The sequence below is a fragment of the Macrotis lagotis genome, chromosome X (genome assembly GCF_037893015.1).
Source record: "Macrotis lagotis isolate mMagLag1 chromosome X, bilby.v1.9.chrom.fasta, whole genome shotgun sequence".
NCBI lineage: Eukaryota > Metazoa > Chordata > Mammalia > Peramelemorphia > Peramelidae > Macrotis > Macrotis lagotis.
Window position 1 is genome coordinate 229,211,264 of NC_133666.1, and position 19,077 is coordinate 229,230,340.

The 19,077-nt window shown below is 32.0% G+C and overlaps 2 protein-coding genes across 3 annotated transcripts in view; both read right to left on the reverse strand.

The window, feature by feature from the left end:
- The window catches only part of RASA1 (RAS p21 protein activator 1), a 289,596-nt gene that overhangs the window by 176,033 nt on the left and 94,486 nt on the right, over positions 1-19,077 (reverse strand). The gene's annotated exons all lie outside the window — the stretch shown is intronic.
- LOC141503274 (ras GTPase-activating protein 1-like) lies at positions 1,816-15,483 on the reverse strand. Its single transcript, XM_074208480.1, has 9 exons — positions 15,369-15,483; positions 13,871-14,014; positions 11,121-11,236; positions 10,226-10,312; positions 8,581-8,648; positions 6,663-6,751; positions 5,230-5,307; positions 4,329-4,463; positions 1,816-2,972 (listed from the first exon to the last, which is right to left on the reverse strand). Exons 1-9 carry the CDS (start codon positions 15,390-15,392, stop codon positions 2,889-2,891), a joined length of 825 nt encoding a protein of 274 aa, XP_074064581.1. The 5' UTR covers positions 15,393-15,483; the 3' UTR covers positions 1,816-2,888.

The following is a 19,077-nucleotide window of genomic DNA, read 5'->3' on the forward strand; positions in this document are numbered from 1 at the left end:
AAAGGTCAAACACCCTTTCCATTTGTGAGCGTACTGTTTATGACTGTCTCTTATAAGATGATCATTATCTCTTTAATAATAAAGATTCTTGGCAAAATTCTAGAGTGTAAGTCCCTGGCCTATAATTAGATGTATAATATCTATATATTGCAATACATAACCTTTTAAAAGAAAAGAAACATTTGTCCTTATGAAGAATTCTTTAGTGTCTCTTCCTGGCCATATTCATTGCCCTTTCCAAATCCAAGTCTTATTTTCCTTTGGCAGATAAACACAAATTAAGATTTGAGTAGCTTGGATAGAAAAAAATCTAGTACAGAAAAAAACAGCAAGAATGAGATCTATATTTTTATAAGGTGGTAGAGTGTGGCAAGTAATTTACAACTGTAAAATGATTCCATATTTTAATATTTGGTACATTTGGGAGTTAGGAGTAGGTCAAAAAGATGTAGTTCATCGACCTAGGACTAAAAAGTTTCAAAGATTTAGGTCAACACACTTATTTTACAAATGAGGAAAAAGGACCAGAGGCCTGTTGCATAGGAAGGAGTGATAACTGAAATTCAAACCAGGGTCCTTCTCATTTTCAACAGTACTTGGCCAGTTTTACTAAAGCCATAAAATAAGTGATTTAACCAAAGTCTATATCTAAAAAGTATTTTAAAAATCAATGGAATCCTAAGTTAAGAGCCCCTGTTCTAAAGGGAACCAGGAAGAGAATCAAAAGGCCTATTATAAAAAGACCACAGGACTTAAAATTTGAATTATAGTTCTGTATCTTGCTTATTACTATGACTTTGGGCAACTTAAGCTTCTTCATATATTTTACTGGAATTTATGATCCCAATATTCATAAGGTAAAAGGTACTCATCTAAAATACAAATGATTCCTCAATTAAGAAGAATTACTTTAATAAGATAATTGGGCAAACTTTTTTTGGGGGGGAGAACAGTAGAAAATGAAAAGGATAGGGTCAAACACTTAATGTGACTTAAATAGTAGACACTTTTCCTTATTTTTACTGGTTTCAAAAAAAACCCTGAATATGTTCAGCTTCCCCCCTATCAAATCAGCCCAATATATGTAAATCCCTACTCCCATCAAGATGCTGAAAAAGCATCTCCAAAATCCACTTCAAGAAAATCGTAAGTGTATTTACTATTCCTTATCCCTTTACCCCAACACATCATTAAAGTTATTTAGACCTTTATAAAACAACTCCATCAGAAACAGGTAATGCTTGTCTAATTTCCTTCAAAGAAATCCTATATATATTTTTCTTGTAGATTTCAGCAAATTATTGGACAGTCTCATACTGTTCTTGTATAGCATGGAAAAATATAGGTTAGATGATAATTCATAGAATAATAGACTGAAGAGAACATATAGAGAACATAGCTATTCAATTCAATCCCTTTACTTTACAAATGAATCATTTGCAGTCCAGAGAAGTTCAGCAATTTGCTCAAGGGCTCATATATCCAATGTGGGATTTAAATTCTGGTCTTCTTGACATCTGTACTGGTGTTTTTAAACTATACCACAAAACCCTCCATTAATTGAATTAATCTCCTTAATGAAAAACTTTTGGAGTATAGTATAGCATCTAGGAACATTGCTAAGCAAAAACATTAATGAACAATTTCTAATCTAAGTAAAAAAAGAGACAATTGAATTTCCACATCCTCGGGTCCTAAAGATTGTGCACTTGCTCTTAAAGTGGTCAAAAGAAGACAGCAGAGGAAAATGAAAAGTCTAAAGAATCCATATTTAAACAAAAGCAGAGACCAAGAAATGAATGGAGAAACGGCAAATAACACAAGACCCCTTTGACTTTATTTCAACTTAAGTTTTGTGAATTTCACACACATAAAAATACAGAAGCAAATCTTGTCAATAAATAAAACTATGTAGTCAAACAAAATATCCCTTCATGAAGTGCAGCTCTCAACCAAAGAATTTTTTTAACGAGCAATAGATGTGGTTTATCTAATTTAAAATAGCACAAAAATTCGGAATGGCTGAGTGTTTTAAACAAAGGTAATGCTTAGATTTGGCTTTACATAAAAAGACAACAAATTTATATTTTATAAAATGGTTTAATGAAAGCATGCATGACGGATAACAATGATCAATAAATTTATTGAATCCAAATTATTTACTGTTGTAAACATTTTACAAAAGCATTGAGATTCATCTGAATTCACTGTCTGATGAAAGAATTACTCTAAACAGACAAAATCAATGGCACGTTTGAAAATAAAGCTGACAAATACCATTCTGAACGTTCTCTTTCAACACAATCCAGGTAAGAGAAAACAGTACAGTATAAAAAAAGTATACAACAAAGATTGTTCCTATTATAATGTCAAACTCTGGAAACTGTAAATACAAATAAAATGATTGAACAGTCAAACGGTCATCTCCCAACAAGGAAGAAGTTACAGTAAGAAAAATTTGCAATCCAGTTATACTTGGCTGTCAAAAGAGAAGGCTTTTCTTTCTTGTCAGTTGATGACATAATTCTTTTTCCAACAGACAGCAAAACTTTGGCAATTGTAATGTATTGAAAATAAGTTTTCAAAGTTCAAGAGAAAGTCACAGCATTTTACTTTATGAAAGGTGATTGGGACACCAAGGCTCAGAGGTTGTTAAAGATTCATTCCATGTGGAAAAAAAGTGCAAATATCCTGCACAGATAGCTTACAAAGCTGCTGGCACAACTCTCCCCCAGCAGAATCTTGGGTTTTGTTTTGCATAGTTCACACATCCCTGGGAATGTGGAAAGGTGTGCTATTTTTGGCAAGAGCAAGGAGAAAGTGATACTGATGGGAATTATACCTTGTTGGGCATGCTGAATCCATGCAGAATACTAAGGCAAAGGCTGCTACCTGATGTTATTTGTCACGGAATACTGGTTTTGTTTTTGTTGAAGCAGTTCTGTAATAGCCAGAAGCTTTTTTAAGACATGCTATGAAAGAAAAAAACAAGTAGAAAATGATTACACTTCAGAATCCCAAAGTATGGGAAATACATTAACAATTGAGACTTAAGCCTAGAACAACAATTTCCATGAAAGAAACTTGACTTTTCATAAATTTAAGTTACTCAAATATACTCTTATGAAAGAAAATTGCTATTCACAACTGAATGAGATTTCTGGGAAAACAATCCCACTCTAGTTAAGCAAAAATCTCTAACAATTTTCTTTTCAGCAAACAATGAATTCCTGGATGAAAGTGTCATACCTAAAACTGACATTTAAGAAGTCAACAAAATGAGAGAAATTCAGATTTAGAATGTAGAAAGGTAACTATTCCAAGTGAAAAAATAGTCATACAATATTTAATATCTAAACTTGACATTCAAGGTGAAATAGTCTCCTATTAGGAGACAAACCTATCTATCATAAGTGGTTAGTGGTAATCATAAACAGAGTACATTTATAATATAACAGAAGTATCTAAAGAACAAAGAGGCAGGGCTACTTACTACCAGTGCTTTACAATTATCTCTTGATTATCACAATAACCTGAGAGGTAGATGCCATTATTATCACCACCAACCCCCACTTCCCCAAACACACACTTTTTACAAAAGACGAAACTGAAGTAGACAAAGGTGAAGTGATTTGCCCAGGGCCACACAGCTATTAAGTGCTTGAGGTCCCATTTGGACTCAGGTCTTCCTGATTTCATACCCATTCATAGACAATGCCAATCTAGATGCTCAGGGCTTAACATTTTCATTATACCATAGTTTATCTAGTTATTCTACAACAGCTCATATTAAAAGCTTTATCAAAAACCTATTCTAGGGGCGGCTAGGTGGCGTAGTGGATAAAGCACTGGCCTTGGGAGTCAGGAGTACCTGGGTTCAAATCAAGTCTCAGACACTTAATAATTACCTAGCTGTGTGGCCTTGGGCAAGCCACGTAACTCCATTTGCCTAACAACAAAAAAAAAAACCCCTAAAAAAAAAACACCTATTCTAAAAAGTACAATTTTTACTGTGTACAAATGAAAAAAATGCAAACAAGGAATATTAAAACTCTTAAATTTGTTTTTTATAAATTAAGCATGTTAGTTACAAAACTGTTGAAACCAAATATCTTACAAGGACAGAAGATATCAACTTTGCAAATATATTAAATATCTTAAAGGCATTTTTATAGATGCATTCTAAGTCAAAATTCATCCAAACATAAGTAATTTTAGTAAGATAAATACTTGCTTTATACTCAGATTAATCTTGATACTGATAACTTATCGAAGTACAAATTTACTTGAACATATTACTCCCCAAAATATATGTAGTACAAACCAACCTGTTGTACACCACGCTCATTACTGAGTGTTCGAAGTTCATCTGAATGTGCCACACAAATTTCATGCAATGCTGCTAGATCACGTGACAAGTCAGTTCTAGAGTGATCTGTAGTGTCTGGTAGTTCAGGTACATTCTTTAAGAAGAATCATAAAATTGCATTTAGAATGACAATTATTTACAAATCCTTTAAAGATGTAATCTAAATATTCTAACTGAACCTATTATATAGTAGCTATCTTCTCAAACTCAATGTAGTCACTGTAACTTAGCTTAATACTATACTTTCCACAATAAAATGCTTTTAAAGACTTGATAGGCTTAAGTATATTGTTTATATAGTTAGTCCCTTTCTATATATGCTATCTGGGGGCAACAACTTCCCTTTTCCGCCTTACTATCTTTTTAAAAAGAATAAAGGTAATATGAAAATCCTGAGTGTTCTAAAGAAATGAGTCTTTCCTAGAAGCTAACTTGGAACCTATAATAAACTTGGAGTCAGAAAGACCTAAGTTCTGTTAGCTATTGAACGTGTTCTCCAGTGACATGTCAAGGGATATTGATCTCTCCCTACCTAGGAATCTCTCTAAAACTATTGAGTTGCAAAGCACAAAGCAGGTAGTAATCTTCACTGCTAGAGAGTTCATTGTCACTATCCTATACAAAGTCACTGAAAGTATTATCTTTTTTAGCTAAGAAACTGAGATTGAGAGGCAGCCATGCAGGCCTTGCCTATTCACTCTACAGCTTTATTTTCCTTTTTTCTAAACTGTGGAATCTTGATGGAGAGAACAATATTAATCACTGGTACTTTCTATTACATGTTTTGAAGAAAAGCTTTTATTATATTATTGATGGTGAGAAACTATTATGTTTAGAAAACTAATATGTGATACACATACCCCAAGTTCATCTAAAAACATGATCATACGATGTTTGTTACTCTTGATGAATGGATTCACACCCTCCATGTAAGGCTCCTAAAAAAACAAAAATCCATAAATTGGATGTAATAAAATTTTTATTTAATATGCAATGGTATGATAATTCTTACTAATCTACTTAATATTATCAAAGCTCAAAATGATGTCCTACCATAGGGTAACAAACCTGACAGGTATTTGATTTTACTTGCAGAAAATCCCTAGACTCCTATTCTGAGATGTTTGTGATTTCTAAAATAAAATTAACAAACCTACAAAAGTTTTCTAAGTTGCACTTATAATTACTGCAATTTTAGAGAAAGAATATATTTAAAAATTGACAGTGAATGTTCCTATTCTCAAACTCTAAATCATAAATAGTAAACATTGAAGTTTTATAAATGGAACATAAATTGAAAATAATCAGAGAGCTTAGGGTTGATGAACAGGAAATAGTTATTATGAGACGGTTCCCCACTTCACTTTTTTAAAAACAAGAACTTGTTTGTTATCTGACTCAAATCACAGCTCATTCTTTTTAAGTTACATAGTATCTTATTTCTCATGTTTGCCAAAGAACTAGCAGGTCCTATCAAATTTATAGAATTCATTTGTAAAACAGGAAACTTCACATTAAAACTCTGGCAGAAATTACAGGTGAGATGACCAGTTTCTAACAGGTGGTACAGTGTTTGCCCAACATCTTCATTTTTTCACTGCTCACTTTTAGACATAGCAACTACCTACAAATCCAACATTTTCTTTCTCCTCGATGTTGGCCCAGCATCTGATTCAGTTTGTTCCTTTCTGTATTGGCCCATCTCTTCTTCCAATAATACATCCTGTCATGATTCTTTTCTCATTTCCTCAACACTCCTTTTCTAGATCTTTTCCCTGATTCTCAGTCCTTGGAATCTACTTTCTATATTCTCTCCCTTGGCAGTCTTTAACTCACATGGTTTTTAACTATCCCTTATCCAGATAACTGCCAAACATATTATCCTTGACTTCTTTTCAAATAAATATTTTCAACTTCTTCCTAGATATCTAGCAGCGTGGCAAATTTGTAAATATGTGTGTGTGTGTGTGTGTGTGTGTGTGTGTATGTATGTGTGTGTGTGTGTGTATACATATACACGCATAGATTTACACCACACACACACACACACACATCAGGTGCCTCAACTCTCTGTACTCACTTTCTTCTTACAATCTGGCTTTTGACCTCATCATTTCACTGAAAGTGCTCTCTGCAGTTACCAATAATCTTATAATTACCAAATCCATTGGCCCTGAATATTGTACATTATCTTCACATATAATTGGAAAAACAAATAATAAAAAATAAAATTACTTTGTTGCTTTGACAAAACTTTATAGAATTACATTTTATATCATTAAAATATATTTACCTTGGCACCAAACTCAACAAGATTTGCTAAGTTCTGCACAGATTTAGCTACCAGTGTCAGTGTTCTTGCAGCAGTAGGTGAAGGAGAATCTACAAAAGAAAAAGAACTGAATACCTTCAATCCTAGCCTTCATTCATCCAAAATGAAAAGTTTGGTATAAAAATTCAAGTGAAAATATCCTTTTGGGACATAGTGAAAAATACAATGATTTAAAGAAATCTCAAAATTCTTTATAGCATTATTGTTAGCAAATAGATTATTACAAATATAAAATCTATTCAAGAATCTTCAACCAAAAATGGATTTAATTTTAAGTTGGTTATCACCAGCATATTCTCCTTCCAAGGGGAAATCTGGGAGCCAGCTACTGATCTACCAGTTAGGAACTGGTTAACATGATAAGAGATAATCAGATAATGACACTGTAACTCAGCAATCTTCTCTTTCACTCAAATAAAAAAGTTGTCATCAGGTTAAAGCTGCAAATCTCTGATCTAATGTGGGGACTCCTAATGTTTCAAGTTCAAAAGACATTAAACATTTTCATGAGAAGAATGAAGAAACATTGCTTTAAAGATGAGTTGGGAGACATGTCTCTATAAGGCAGGTAAAATGGAGCACTTCTTTGGTTAAAAAGTTGAAAGGATATCTAAATATCTACTCTTGACTCTTTTGGTAAGAGAAGTCAATTTTTGATTCCTAATTGTTTTATATAATTTCACAAAGCACCAGAGTTAATATGTTTCCTAGAAGTCTAAATGTGAGCAGACCAACTTGGACAGAATAATAATTACATTCAAGAGATAATCTGAATTACTTATTTCTTTTAAGAATTTAAGCAATTCCAATCTCTTTTTTGTTGTTCTTAGTGTTTTTTCAGTCATGCCTGACTCTTTTTGACCCATTTAACATTTTCCCAGCAAAAATACTAGAGTGGTTTGCACTTTCCTTCTCCAAATCGTTTTATGGATGAGAAACTAAGGCAAATGGGGTTAAGTGACTTGTCCAGGGACATACAGTTAATAAGTGTTGGAGACCATATTTGAACTCACAAAAATGAGTCTTCCTGACTCCAGGTGCAGTGCTCTATCCCCAAGGCCACCTAACTGCCCTCCAACCTCCACAGAAAGAAAACACCTCAAAGAGGAATTTTCTTTCAAACTGTCACTAAAAAAAAGTACGTTCAAAAAACAAACCATACCACGATTCATTTTCTTGATTTTCTTTTAAAAGATGACTAAACTTGTAAGACATCCTCCAGAAAATATGTTTAACAAGACAGAGATTAAGATTACCACTTGCTAGCAGATGACAAGAAATTTGAGTAAGCAAAATAGAGAATCAAAACTCCATTCATAAGCACTAAAATCCATTCTATTGCTGCTCCCAAAGATATCTTTTTAACTTTATCATACTATTAACACTGTAAGCTCACAATAAAAAAAAGCAGCAGTGTATTCAATTAATAAGGGCAAAACCAAAGGGAAAAACTCTTCCCTACCACAGAGTGGCAGCATAACAGCACCTAATATTTGGAGTTGACCAATAAATGCACTCTACCAATCAAAGTTTTATAGATTCTGTAGAACTCAGGGTATTAAAGGGGCGGGGGGGGGGGGGGAGATAAAAAGGTATAGTTCCCTCAAAAGACTCCTATTGTTTCTGACAAGTGCTTGCTATGTGTTAGAAATATATACTGTGTTCTGGTTGTTTATATGCTATTAGGAAGTGAGATAGAGGAATTGAAGCTATTCCCCCAAAAACTAGCATTCAGTTCTAATTTCTGCCTTTTTAAAGTACTGAATTCAAATACAAACCCAACACTAAAAAGTATTAGTAAGAACATTTTATCTGAATTCCTTCTAGATTAATCTAGATTACTAAATTACATACCTAAAATCCATTAAGAGCTATTTACCTGAGATGATATTAAACATCCGTGGATTAAGGATAGCAGGACAGATAAGTCGAAGAAAAACAAAACCACTGTATGCAGAAGGAAAAAAGAAATATTAACTAAGATTCATCACATCAGAGATATACATTCAAAACAATCAAAGCACAATAGGGAAGCTAATATTGACTTAAAAAGTGTGAGGCAACTCTGACAAATGTAAAATAAGAAACAAAAACAACACCAAAATTTAATTTAGGATCACAGAAAAGTGTTAACAGAAATTACATGCCTCAAACCTTCTGACTGATAGGAGTATGGAAGTTACACTGTCTACCAGATAGACATTTTTTTCAGTAAATCTAAGTCTGTTTTATTCTTGGAGTATAACATATTTGAGGCAGTATAGAATAATGAAAACAATGCCTGACTTGAGTTTGCTGCCAGGACTGTCATTTATTATTACTAGAAAAGGTACTTGGCTGCTTTGGGTCTTAATTTCTTCATCTTCAAAATGAGCAGCTGACAGTGCTCTATGAATAATATTTAAGGTCCCTTCTGAGTTTTTACACATCCTTTGTAAAAGTATATAAGGCCAAGGATTGACATTTCCAAACATTGCTTAGTAATGGAGACTCACCCCAAAGAGATCTAACCAGAAAAGAGCAAATGCAGAATGTGTCAGACAAATACTATTTTCCCAACTATTTCAATGACTTCAAAAGATCCCTTTATAATGAAATATAGTTTAAAAAAAGAAATCATCATCTATTAACCAATCTTCTGCTTATTAGCCTCTCTAAATTTAGTCCTAACAGAGCTATAGATCCACTCACTCAGCTATCAAAACCCAGGTGCTTCTGTATCACAATGAGATATCGTAACAGTACTTTAGTAGAGATAGGGGTTGATCACAATAATTTTTGTTTTATAGATAATTTCTTTTATAGAGATTATTTTCATTAGCAATGATGTTAGCACCTCAAACTTATATTCAGAGAGTATAGTAAAAATAATTGGAATATCAGGTCCCTATTTATAAAAATTTAGGAGATATAAGGGTTAGGAAGGGCAAGTTTTTACCTATTTACACCAATCCCCTACAAAAACAGATGAAAAGAAGGATTCCACTGGGAGCAAGAGAGAGGAAGGAGAGCAAGCCACATCCTACAAAGTCAACAAGCAACAACTTCAAACTTCTCAAAGGTAATCCATGCTGTCCCTTCAGGCAGGTTAGTCTATTCTTTTCTCTTCTTGATAAATAAGACTATTTCACAAATGTGATTTGGGAGAAGAAAAGCTTCTATGAAGTGGGCTACTAACTGTTAGCTTTATTTTATCAATTATTTAACTTGGTTTTGCTAGTTGAAAAACTGAAATAACTTAATGTTACCCTAAGACTCAGCTTTTAAAAATGAGATACCTAATATGCTTCTGGAAACCACATAGAAAAATGCAGTAAGTTAAATTCTAGTATAAATATACTGATAAAGAAACAGTGACCTCTCAAGTGTGAGATCAAACTATTCTTCTATTTATTTATTTTCTAAAATTATGTTCTCTCTTCTATTCCAAATATGAAAGCCTTCTCCTATCTGCCACCTATTAGTTCCTTACTTATGAAAGTTTTTTTTTTAATTATAGAAATAAATGAATCGAAAATTCTTACCTAACAACTCTGGTTCTCATGGTTGTGTTCGTTGGCCATTTGTGTTGTACAGATTTCTGTAAACACCCATAAATATACCTCAATGTCCTGCCAATATAATATAATTATGTTAATATGTAAGGCACTTTAAAAACTATTTCTAGGATGTACTAATTATATTTTAGAATAGAAGCCACATAACTATTATGTTATTAATCTACTATGTATACAATTCAATCAACAAACCGTTATTAAACACCTACTATATGCCAGGCACTGTCCTAAGAGCTAAGAATAAAAAGGCAAAAATACAAAGGTCCCTGCTCTCAAGGAGTTCACATTCTATTAGTATATACTTTTTTAGTTGCTGTACATAATGCTGCTGGTTTCAAAAATACCCTATTCCACCAAAAGCATGTCAGCAAATGGTAAAAATTAACCAAGTAAGCTTTCAATGACTTTTTAAAAAATTTTATGATATTTTCCAAATTAATGAATATTTTGCTAGTTTTAGATTACTTCCATTCTAAATGAAGAAAATTTTACTTTTTTGTTTGTTTAGAGGAACTATGGGGCACTTTTTTTTAACCACAATGATAAATAATATTTTCCAACAAGGAGGTTATCAGAAGATACTATAGTAACAAAAAATTAATTAACTTCATCATTCACTATGTATCTTTCCAACTCAGATGCAGGCTATATTATCATTAAGTGGAGAGAATTTAGCCCTAGAATTTATACAAAAGTCTTACTAATAGAAATAAAAGAGCAAAATATACTATAATTAGAAAGTAAAAATCACAGCACTCACAGAATGTTAAGGTCTTTTTCAAGTATAGATTTTAGAATTTCACATGCTCACAAACAATTGTAAAATTCCCTCAATATCATAGCTAAACAAACACTAACTTACGGAGGCAAAATCTCTGCAGCCATGAATATTTTTTCCACAAGCTCTGAAAGTAGGTTCAACAGGTGTACTAAGTTAGTGTTTACATCTTCATTTTTTTCTAACTTTGAAGGATTTAACTAAATAGAAGAAAAGAATCAACATAAGTGCTTGAAAAGTGAAACTTCAGATAATTCTAACTTCTCTAGGAAGTACAATTTATAAAAAGTGATTCACTCTAGAAAAACAAATGCTATTATTAACATCAAGGCTGTCTAAACAAATGCAAGATGTTCCTCTGAATAAGAACTAGAAGCATTCCCAATGATAAACCAAGTAAGTTACATACATAGAGTCCTGCTCTGGAAAATATTCTTATTTGGACTGGGATCTTGGACACTTCCAGGGGAAGAGTTCCTGGTCATTCAACAACACAGTTCAGTGTATTTGTTAGGCACACACACAGAATGACAAAGAGGATGGAGACAACTGCTTAAACCCTCACTTTACGAGACTGAAGTCTTACCCTCAGAAAAATCCTGGCCATTTGAGCCTGTGCTGATCACTTAGCCTATGTCCCTGACAACTTCGCTAAAACTACAAAAGTAGAGAAAAGTGTCAATATGTAATGATAAAGGGAATTTTCTTGCAGGTCATTTATTTAATGACTATTATGAACCCATCAGTCAATAGGCATTTCTTAAGTGTTCCCTTTGTGACAAGCACTGTACTAAAACACTGAGACACAAAAAAGTTAAAAAAGAAAAGTTTCCTATCCTACATAACTCATATTCTAACAGGAACACAACATATTTAACTAGGTACCTAAATGAAATAAATAGAGTAAATAAGAGGTAATATCAAAGAAAAGGGCACCAGCATCAGAAAGGTGGGAAAGGGCAAAAGTTTGGGAAATGGACAAAGGAAGACAGACTTAGAAACCAGGTAAACAAAAAAAAGCAATCATGAGAGAAAATTCCAGCTATAAAGAATAGCCAGTACAAAGGCACAAAGATATAAGATGGAAGTTTTATGCTTGGAACCCCAAGGTGGCCAGTACTGCTAGACTGTCTGTAGCATAGAAGGAAGCGAGAAAACTTTGATTAGACCAGAAAAACAAAAGGGGCAAGGTTATGGTCAAATCCAGTCAAATGCCCAAAAGAGGACTTTATATTTGAGCTCAAGAGGTAATAAAGAGATACTGGAGGTTTACTAGGCAAGAGAAGGTTGACACGATCAGATTTAGGATTTAAGAAAATAATTTTAATAGCTGAATAGAGGATGGATTAAAACAATAAGAGACTTGAGGGAGGTTCTGAACTAGGATGGTGAATGAGTAAAAAGAAGAGTATTATATACATAATAAAAACCATAGTTCTGAAGCCATACTTCAACTTAGTTGACGTAATTTGGTTTATTTCCAGGCAGGAGCTTAAAAATATACTTAAAAATGTAAATAAGAAATTATGTGACATTAGCTTTTGAGTAAGGAAAATCTGGTTTATAAAGTCCTATCTCTTCCTACAGCAACATGGACAAATCACTTAAAGTTCTCTAAATTAGGGATAAAAAGCCAAACTGTAGATAAATATTTACTAAATGGTAGCTGAAATGAACCTCTGCACCTCCAAATCCCACCCCACCCCCGAATCCATACCAGTAACACCTTATTTGAAAAACAATTAATTTTCTTACATTTATGTACAACTTTAAGGATGAAAAATAGTTCAAGTACTATAAATATTATCTCCATTGTACAGATGAAGAAACAGAGGTACAGGGATTAAGTGACTTGTCTATGCATGAACATGTTTTTCTGACTCAAAATTCAATGTAGTCCTTCCACTAAACTACTATGTCCTAGAAAAGGAAAAGTCTGTGAAATGATGAATGAAAAGAAAAGATGAAATGAAATGAAAAGATGCTGACAAGAATTCAGACAGAATTATTGTTCAATAAAATACCAAATACCAAGACCACTTAAGCAACCTATACCACTAGCTCTGATCCAGCAATCCATGAATTCTGGTGCAATTCTAAAAGTGGCTATTTAAAACCTAGGCAACATGATCCTGGATACATATCATCCTCCCAATAAAGACTGTCCTAAAAATTTCTTCATTTTCCTTGATATTTCTGGAATTCAGGTCAAATCTGAAAGAAATCTAAGCATCCTAAAGTGAATTCACTGATCATTTGAATGTGAAATTCAAAGTAAAGTGCCATATAAAGTCCAGTACAGACTTCTCTTAGCAAATCCTTTTACCTTGAATTGTAATCATATACATTAAATATATTTTTAATGCTTCCATAATCAACTATGCTTTCTTTAAAACCAAATTATAATCTAATTTACAACTAAATAAGCATTTATACTTTTAAGCTGAAACCTAATTAAAAATTAAACAATTTCATCATCAAGTTTTACTTTACCCAAATTTTCTGCTTTTTTAGAAAACTTTCAGATAGCTATTAATACAATTCTGACAATAATGCATTAAGGAAACTAAAATTTTATGGCACAATATTACAATCTTAACTAAAACATTTTCAAAAATCCTGTTTGGTATTCCTTCTTAAGTTTCTGTGTCACAATATATAAATATATATATATATATATATATAATATATATATATATATATATATATATATATATGCACATGATGCATTCATTTTATTTTGGAAAGTCACATATTACCCTTAAAATATACATTATGCGAAATACCTTTGGTATTTCCACAAAGAAAATAAGTTGAAAATATTAAATTCTTACTTCACAAGACTGTTTGCTCTCCATTATCTTTAAAATAGTGTCTTTCAGAGCATGATGAACAAAACGTGTGGCTGTGGCTTTCATATACTGCTCCATCAAGGTGCTTGCAAGTGTGGGTGGCTCGAAATAAGGTAGTAGCTTCATCTAAATGAATATTTCATATTAAAAAAGTCTAATATTTTAAGCCAAATTACATTTACTAAATTACAATACCTACAGGGCATCAGAGATATTTAAAAAGCTAGTTACATTAGGAAACTAATATCATACATTTCTTTAGTATCGTGTACTGTGCAAAAGTTTTGTAATATCCATTACTTTGTTCTCTCAATCACAAGAGATAAATAAGGTAAGAATCATTTTATAAAGAAACCCAGAATCAAAGAGGATAAATGATCTGTTTATAGTCAGACAACTGGGAACAGTATAGGAATTAGAACCCAGGTGTTTAACTATACAACACTTAGCTTATCAAAATTAATCATCAAAAGAATCATTACTCATTGTCTATCATCTCTGCAAAAACTTGTAACTATATGAAAGTAATGAAGTTTGGGTTATTATTTGGCCTAACAACATGATGAATACATATTTAAAAAACCATTCTATTATTCTAACTATAAAACAATTAATATGCTATATTTTATTAAAACGAGTATATTGCTACATATTATACTCCCAAACCACTATCACATTTATCAAATGTTTCACATCCTTCAATTCTACTTAATTTCTAAATTTGCTATGACATTCTATTGATTATTTTAATATCATTATTGTCATCATCATCATCACCACCACCACCACCATGATAGAAGGAGTGAATAATTCCAGGAGCAAATTCTTATGGAATCAGAATAGTGGGGAAAAAATATCTTTAACATTCATGAAGATTTCCAAATTGCATTGTCTAGATATGTCATCTAGAAACTAGAGAACTGGAGGAGTGGGAGGTAATAAAACATAAATTCATTCAACAAATTAACATTTAGAATATACCAAGGCATTGTGCCAAGCGAAGCAGGGAATAAGGTACGGTCCTTGCCCTAAGAGAACTTAAAAAGCTCCTCTAGGAGAAGAGACAGAAATGGGTAGGGAAAATGAGACTAACTATAAGGTATACTATAAAAATGTATTGATATAAAGTATTTAAATTATTCACAGTTTGGGATGATAATAAGTAAAAAATAACAGCTATGAATGCAATATGAGAAAGTAGGAGACAACAATTTCAAGTAATCAGAACAAAAGCACTTTGGTGCAATCTGTTCAGATATAGAAATTTATATACCCCCAAATTGTTGTATTTAGAAAACCTTCTCTGAAAGGTAAATGATTACAATGCAACTAAACATATATGAGAACGATCAAGTTTTAATATCAATCAATATACGAGATAATTATGAGTTTTCATAATTGTTAAAAAAAAAGTCAGAAACATGATTTTTTTCAAATTTATTCCATTTTTCTAAATGGCACCAATATATCCATACTGTACCTTCCATGCTAATTTCTCTGTCATTTAGTGTTCGTAACAACAATGATTCAAGCTTTTCATGAAGAAAAATCTTCAGTAAGATGCTAGCCAATAGTGTTCGGTCCTGTCCACACACATGTGATAAAGCATAGACTACATGCAGCTCTTTTTGTAGAATAAGCTAAGAAAAATATCAGAACAAGAAACTGTTTAAAGTGTATAATAACATTATCAAATAGTCTTAGGGAGATTAAAAAAAAGTGTTTTGAGGCTACAGTGACATAAAATGAATAATAGTGAATATTAATAATGAATACATAGTCTAGTTTCTAAAGCCCAACATCACAACTTTGCAAGACTTTTTTTTTTTATAACTTTCCTGGCTGTCAGCATGCCACTAAAAGATGCAATCACTATATTTAAGTTAATGGAATCTTTATTAAATGTTTCTATTAAATAATACTTTCAAGGATAATTAGACTGGTAAAGCAATTTAATACCTCCTTAAATTCACTGTACTCTTCTTCTGGCATGATTTTCTCCATAGAATATCGTGCTCTGACACGCAAGGAGCCTGGTTCAATACCTTTTAATGGTATATGAGAACTGAGCTGGAACCATTCATCTGTTGCATGCCCTTTCTGTAACCGGCTCAACTGGCAGCGCATAAACACTTGGGAAGAAAAATATTGTTCAAAGTCAAAAGATGTCAATTTCTTTAAAAATTTTGGCTTCGCATTACATTTCCATTTTCTTTACTATGTTTTTAACAAAATATAATGATACCACAGACCTACCTATTTATGAGAAATGAAATTTCTTTTCCTGGTTTACCCTATTTGGCAAAAATTTTATTTTTTAAAAAAAATAAATACAAACAACAAAGATTGAGGATTTGGGAGGGGATAAAAATGCCAATTATAAGTAGCAGTAGAAATAAACTTAAGAGTAAGAAAAACTTTTAATAACAGTTGCCATTTACCTTCTGACATGTTTTTAATTGAAATGAAATGTGCTCTGACTCAATGTTCTTCCATACGAATTGGCTTATTTTTTGAAATAACAAATCCTATGACCTCATATTTATATAGTACTTTACAGTTTACAAAATGTTACACTTCCCACAAAATTAATAAGGTAATGAATGAGAACAAAATATTCCCCATTTAACAAATAAGGAAGCTGAAGTTTACAGTTTAAATGGCTTAATGGGATCACTTACCTGATGTGGCAAAGCCCAGTCTCAAATCCAGGTCATTTAACTCCAAGTTCTATGCTCTTTTAAACTCTATCTAGCTTATGACAATTTATTTTTATTGATCATTAACACTGAACTTTAAATTATAAGATTTATAATTTACAATTATAAGAGTTGTTTAAATATAAGGAGAAATATCCAACCCACTGCTTTGTAATTTTCCCTCTATATTTTGTTTCTATTATTTAAGCTACCAGTTCCATTTTGAACATGAGTTAAAAAAAAAAAATTCACCAGCTCACAAGATCAGGGTTCTCTCTGTTCTCATTTATTCATTTTGAGGTTTTTTGGTTTATTTGCAGATGGAACTGTTTTGCAAAGTGTTCTCATCCTAAATTGAATTTATTAATAGTAAAATGAAAAATCTAAAATCTTACTATATTATCTATAATCTTATTTATTAAAAAACCACTACTGAAACAAGATTTTCAATACCCATTGTTAAACAGACAATACTGAAAATAAAAGAGCAGTTTCAGGTGGTAATACAAACTGACTAGCTAAGATACACCCATAAAAGATTAGGAACTTGTACAAGACAGCACATTCTATTTAAGACAATCTTTTAAGAGAGGTCATTCAATGATTTACTGCTCTGTTCCTTTTGATGAGATACAAGGAATATATTTAGTAATAAAATATAGTAAAACATTTTACAGTCTGATCAAAATGTAGGGTTCTAAATAGATTACAGTTAAATATTTTGAAATAAAAGGTGCCATATCTGTTTATAATATTGAAAATACAACCATCTTATTTGAAACTTAAAATTATTTTTAAAGAATATCCATTATAAGCAAAAGAGATGCCACTACCACTTGCTCCCATGCTCAAGGAAAGAACAATTAAAAATCTGTTGAAATCAATTTAAAAATACACACTGTAATTCTTTGTCACATGACCTCTGGAATCGAAAGTAAACTGTCAATATGTCACCTCTCACCAACTTTCATTCTTTCCTCTGCTTTCTTTTCAATGTATTATGATACTGCCCTTTATTAGTCCCTTTTGTCAATAATCATGGTTTTCATTATTTGCTCAAAAGGTTCTAGAGATATTCTCCCTCTATTATGTTAAATTCTAAACCTTAACTTTTAATTTTAACATCAAGGAGTAATTATTTTGGTCAGTCAGTTAATAACAGTGCCTGGTGTCAAGAATACCTGAATTCAATTCCAGCCTCAGACATTTAAGTAACTATATGACCTTGGCTAAGTCACTAAACCCTCTTTGCCTCAATTTACCCATCTATAAAAGGAGCTAGAAGAAAATGGCAAACCACTCCAGTATCTTTGCCAAAAAAGCTCAAATGGTTTCACAAAGAGTCAGACATGACTGAACTGACAACACAAGTAATGAATCTAATTCTTCTCTCACTGTCCCCAAGGAATAACCCCCAACTAAATAAAGGAGGAGCAAACATGCCTCAATGAAACAGGAAAGAACAGGCAAAGCAATACTCAAGATGAAGTATTTTACCTTACTTTTATAGATCAAACCATATCTATCCCATTATTTGACACAAAAATTCAAGATGAAATTCTGGGAATTAATTCACCCACTTCTCCTATTTATACACAACTGAACTGCAGCATGATTGTTACAAAGAATCCTAGAAGAGGAATAAAGAAATAACTTCTGTTCCTTAAAACTCAGTTTTTTTCCCCATCTTAAAAAAGGAAAGATAAAAATAATGCTTAACCCAACTACTTCACAGGGTAGTAGTTAATACCTGAGGTGAGGACTAGAAATTAAAACTTAAAACCCTTTATAAATGTGAACTGTAATCCTCATTTCAGGTACAGTAACTCAGGTTTCAACTACAATTATGATAACCATATCCAGGATTGTTTACTTGACTTTAAGATAAAGTACCATTTCTACCTTGGCTAGTAGATAATTAATAAGCTCCTACGGATAGTATATCCCTCAAGTTATTTGTATAATTAGCCTGAATAGAGTATCTATAAATTATTAAGAGAAAATTAACTAAAATGGTATATATTAAAACAATTAAGTATGACAAATTTGTATTTTACTGATTAAAAATCACAAAAACCTGTCAAAATAAACCAATTAAGTTTATTTCTGCACATTTCCAACATCAACTTACATATGTCAGAATCTTTGCTCTTCTTTGTTTTGTTACTTAGACTTATTTCAAATCTATTGATATCTGGTGAGAGATCACTAAAAGAAAAAGAACAAAAATAAACTGATATAAAGATATAAAATGATTTGACTCCCCTACCCAATCAATTAGATTTAAAACTAGGAATGTAATGCTAAATGATACACGAAGGCTTACAAATAGGTATTCATTTCCTAATTCCAGTCACATTCAATATCTCTCAAGACAATATTAACTCATGACCAGAAGTGGCAAATAAATGTCAATTTTACTTGTTAACTAGGCAATTAGATGGCTCAGTATATATTTAAGAGATGGACCTGGAAAACGAGTTCAAATGT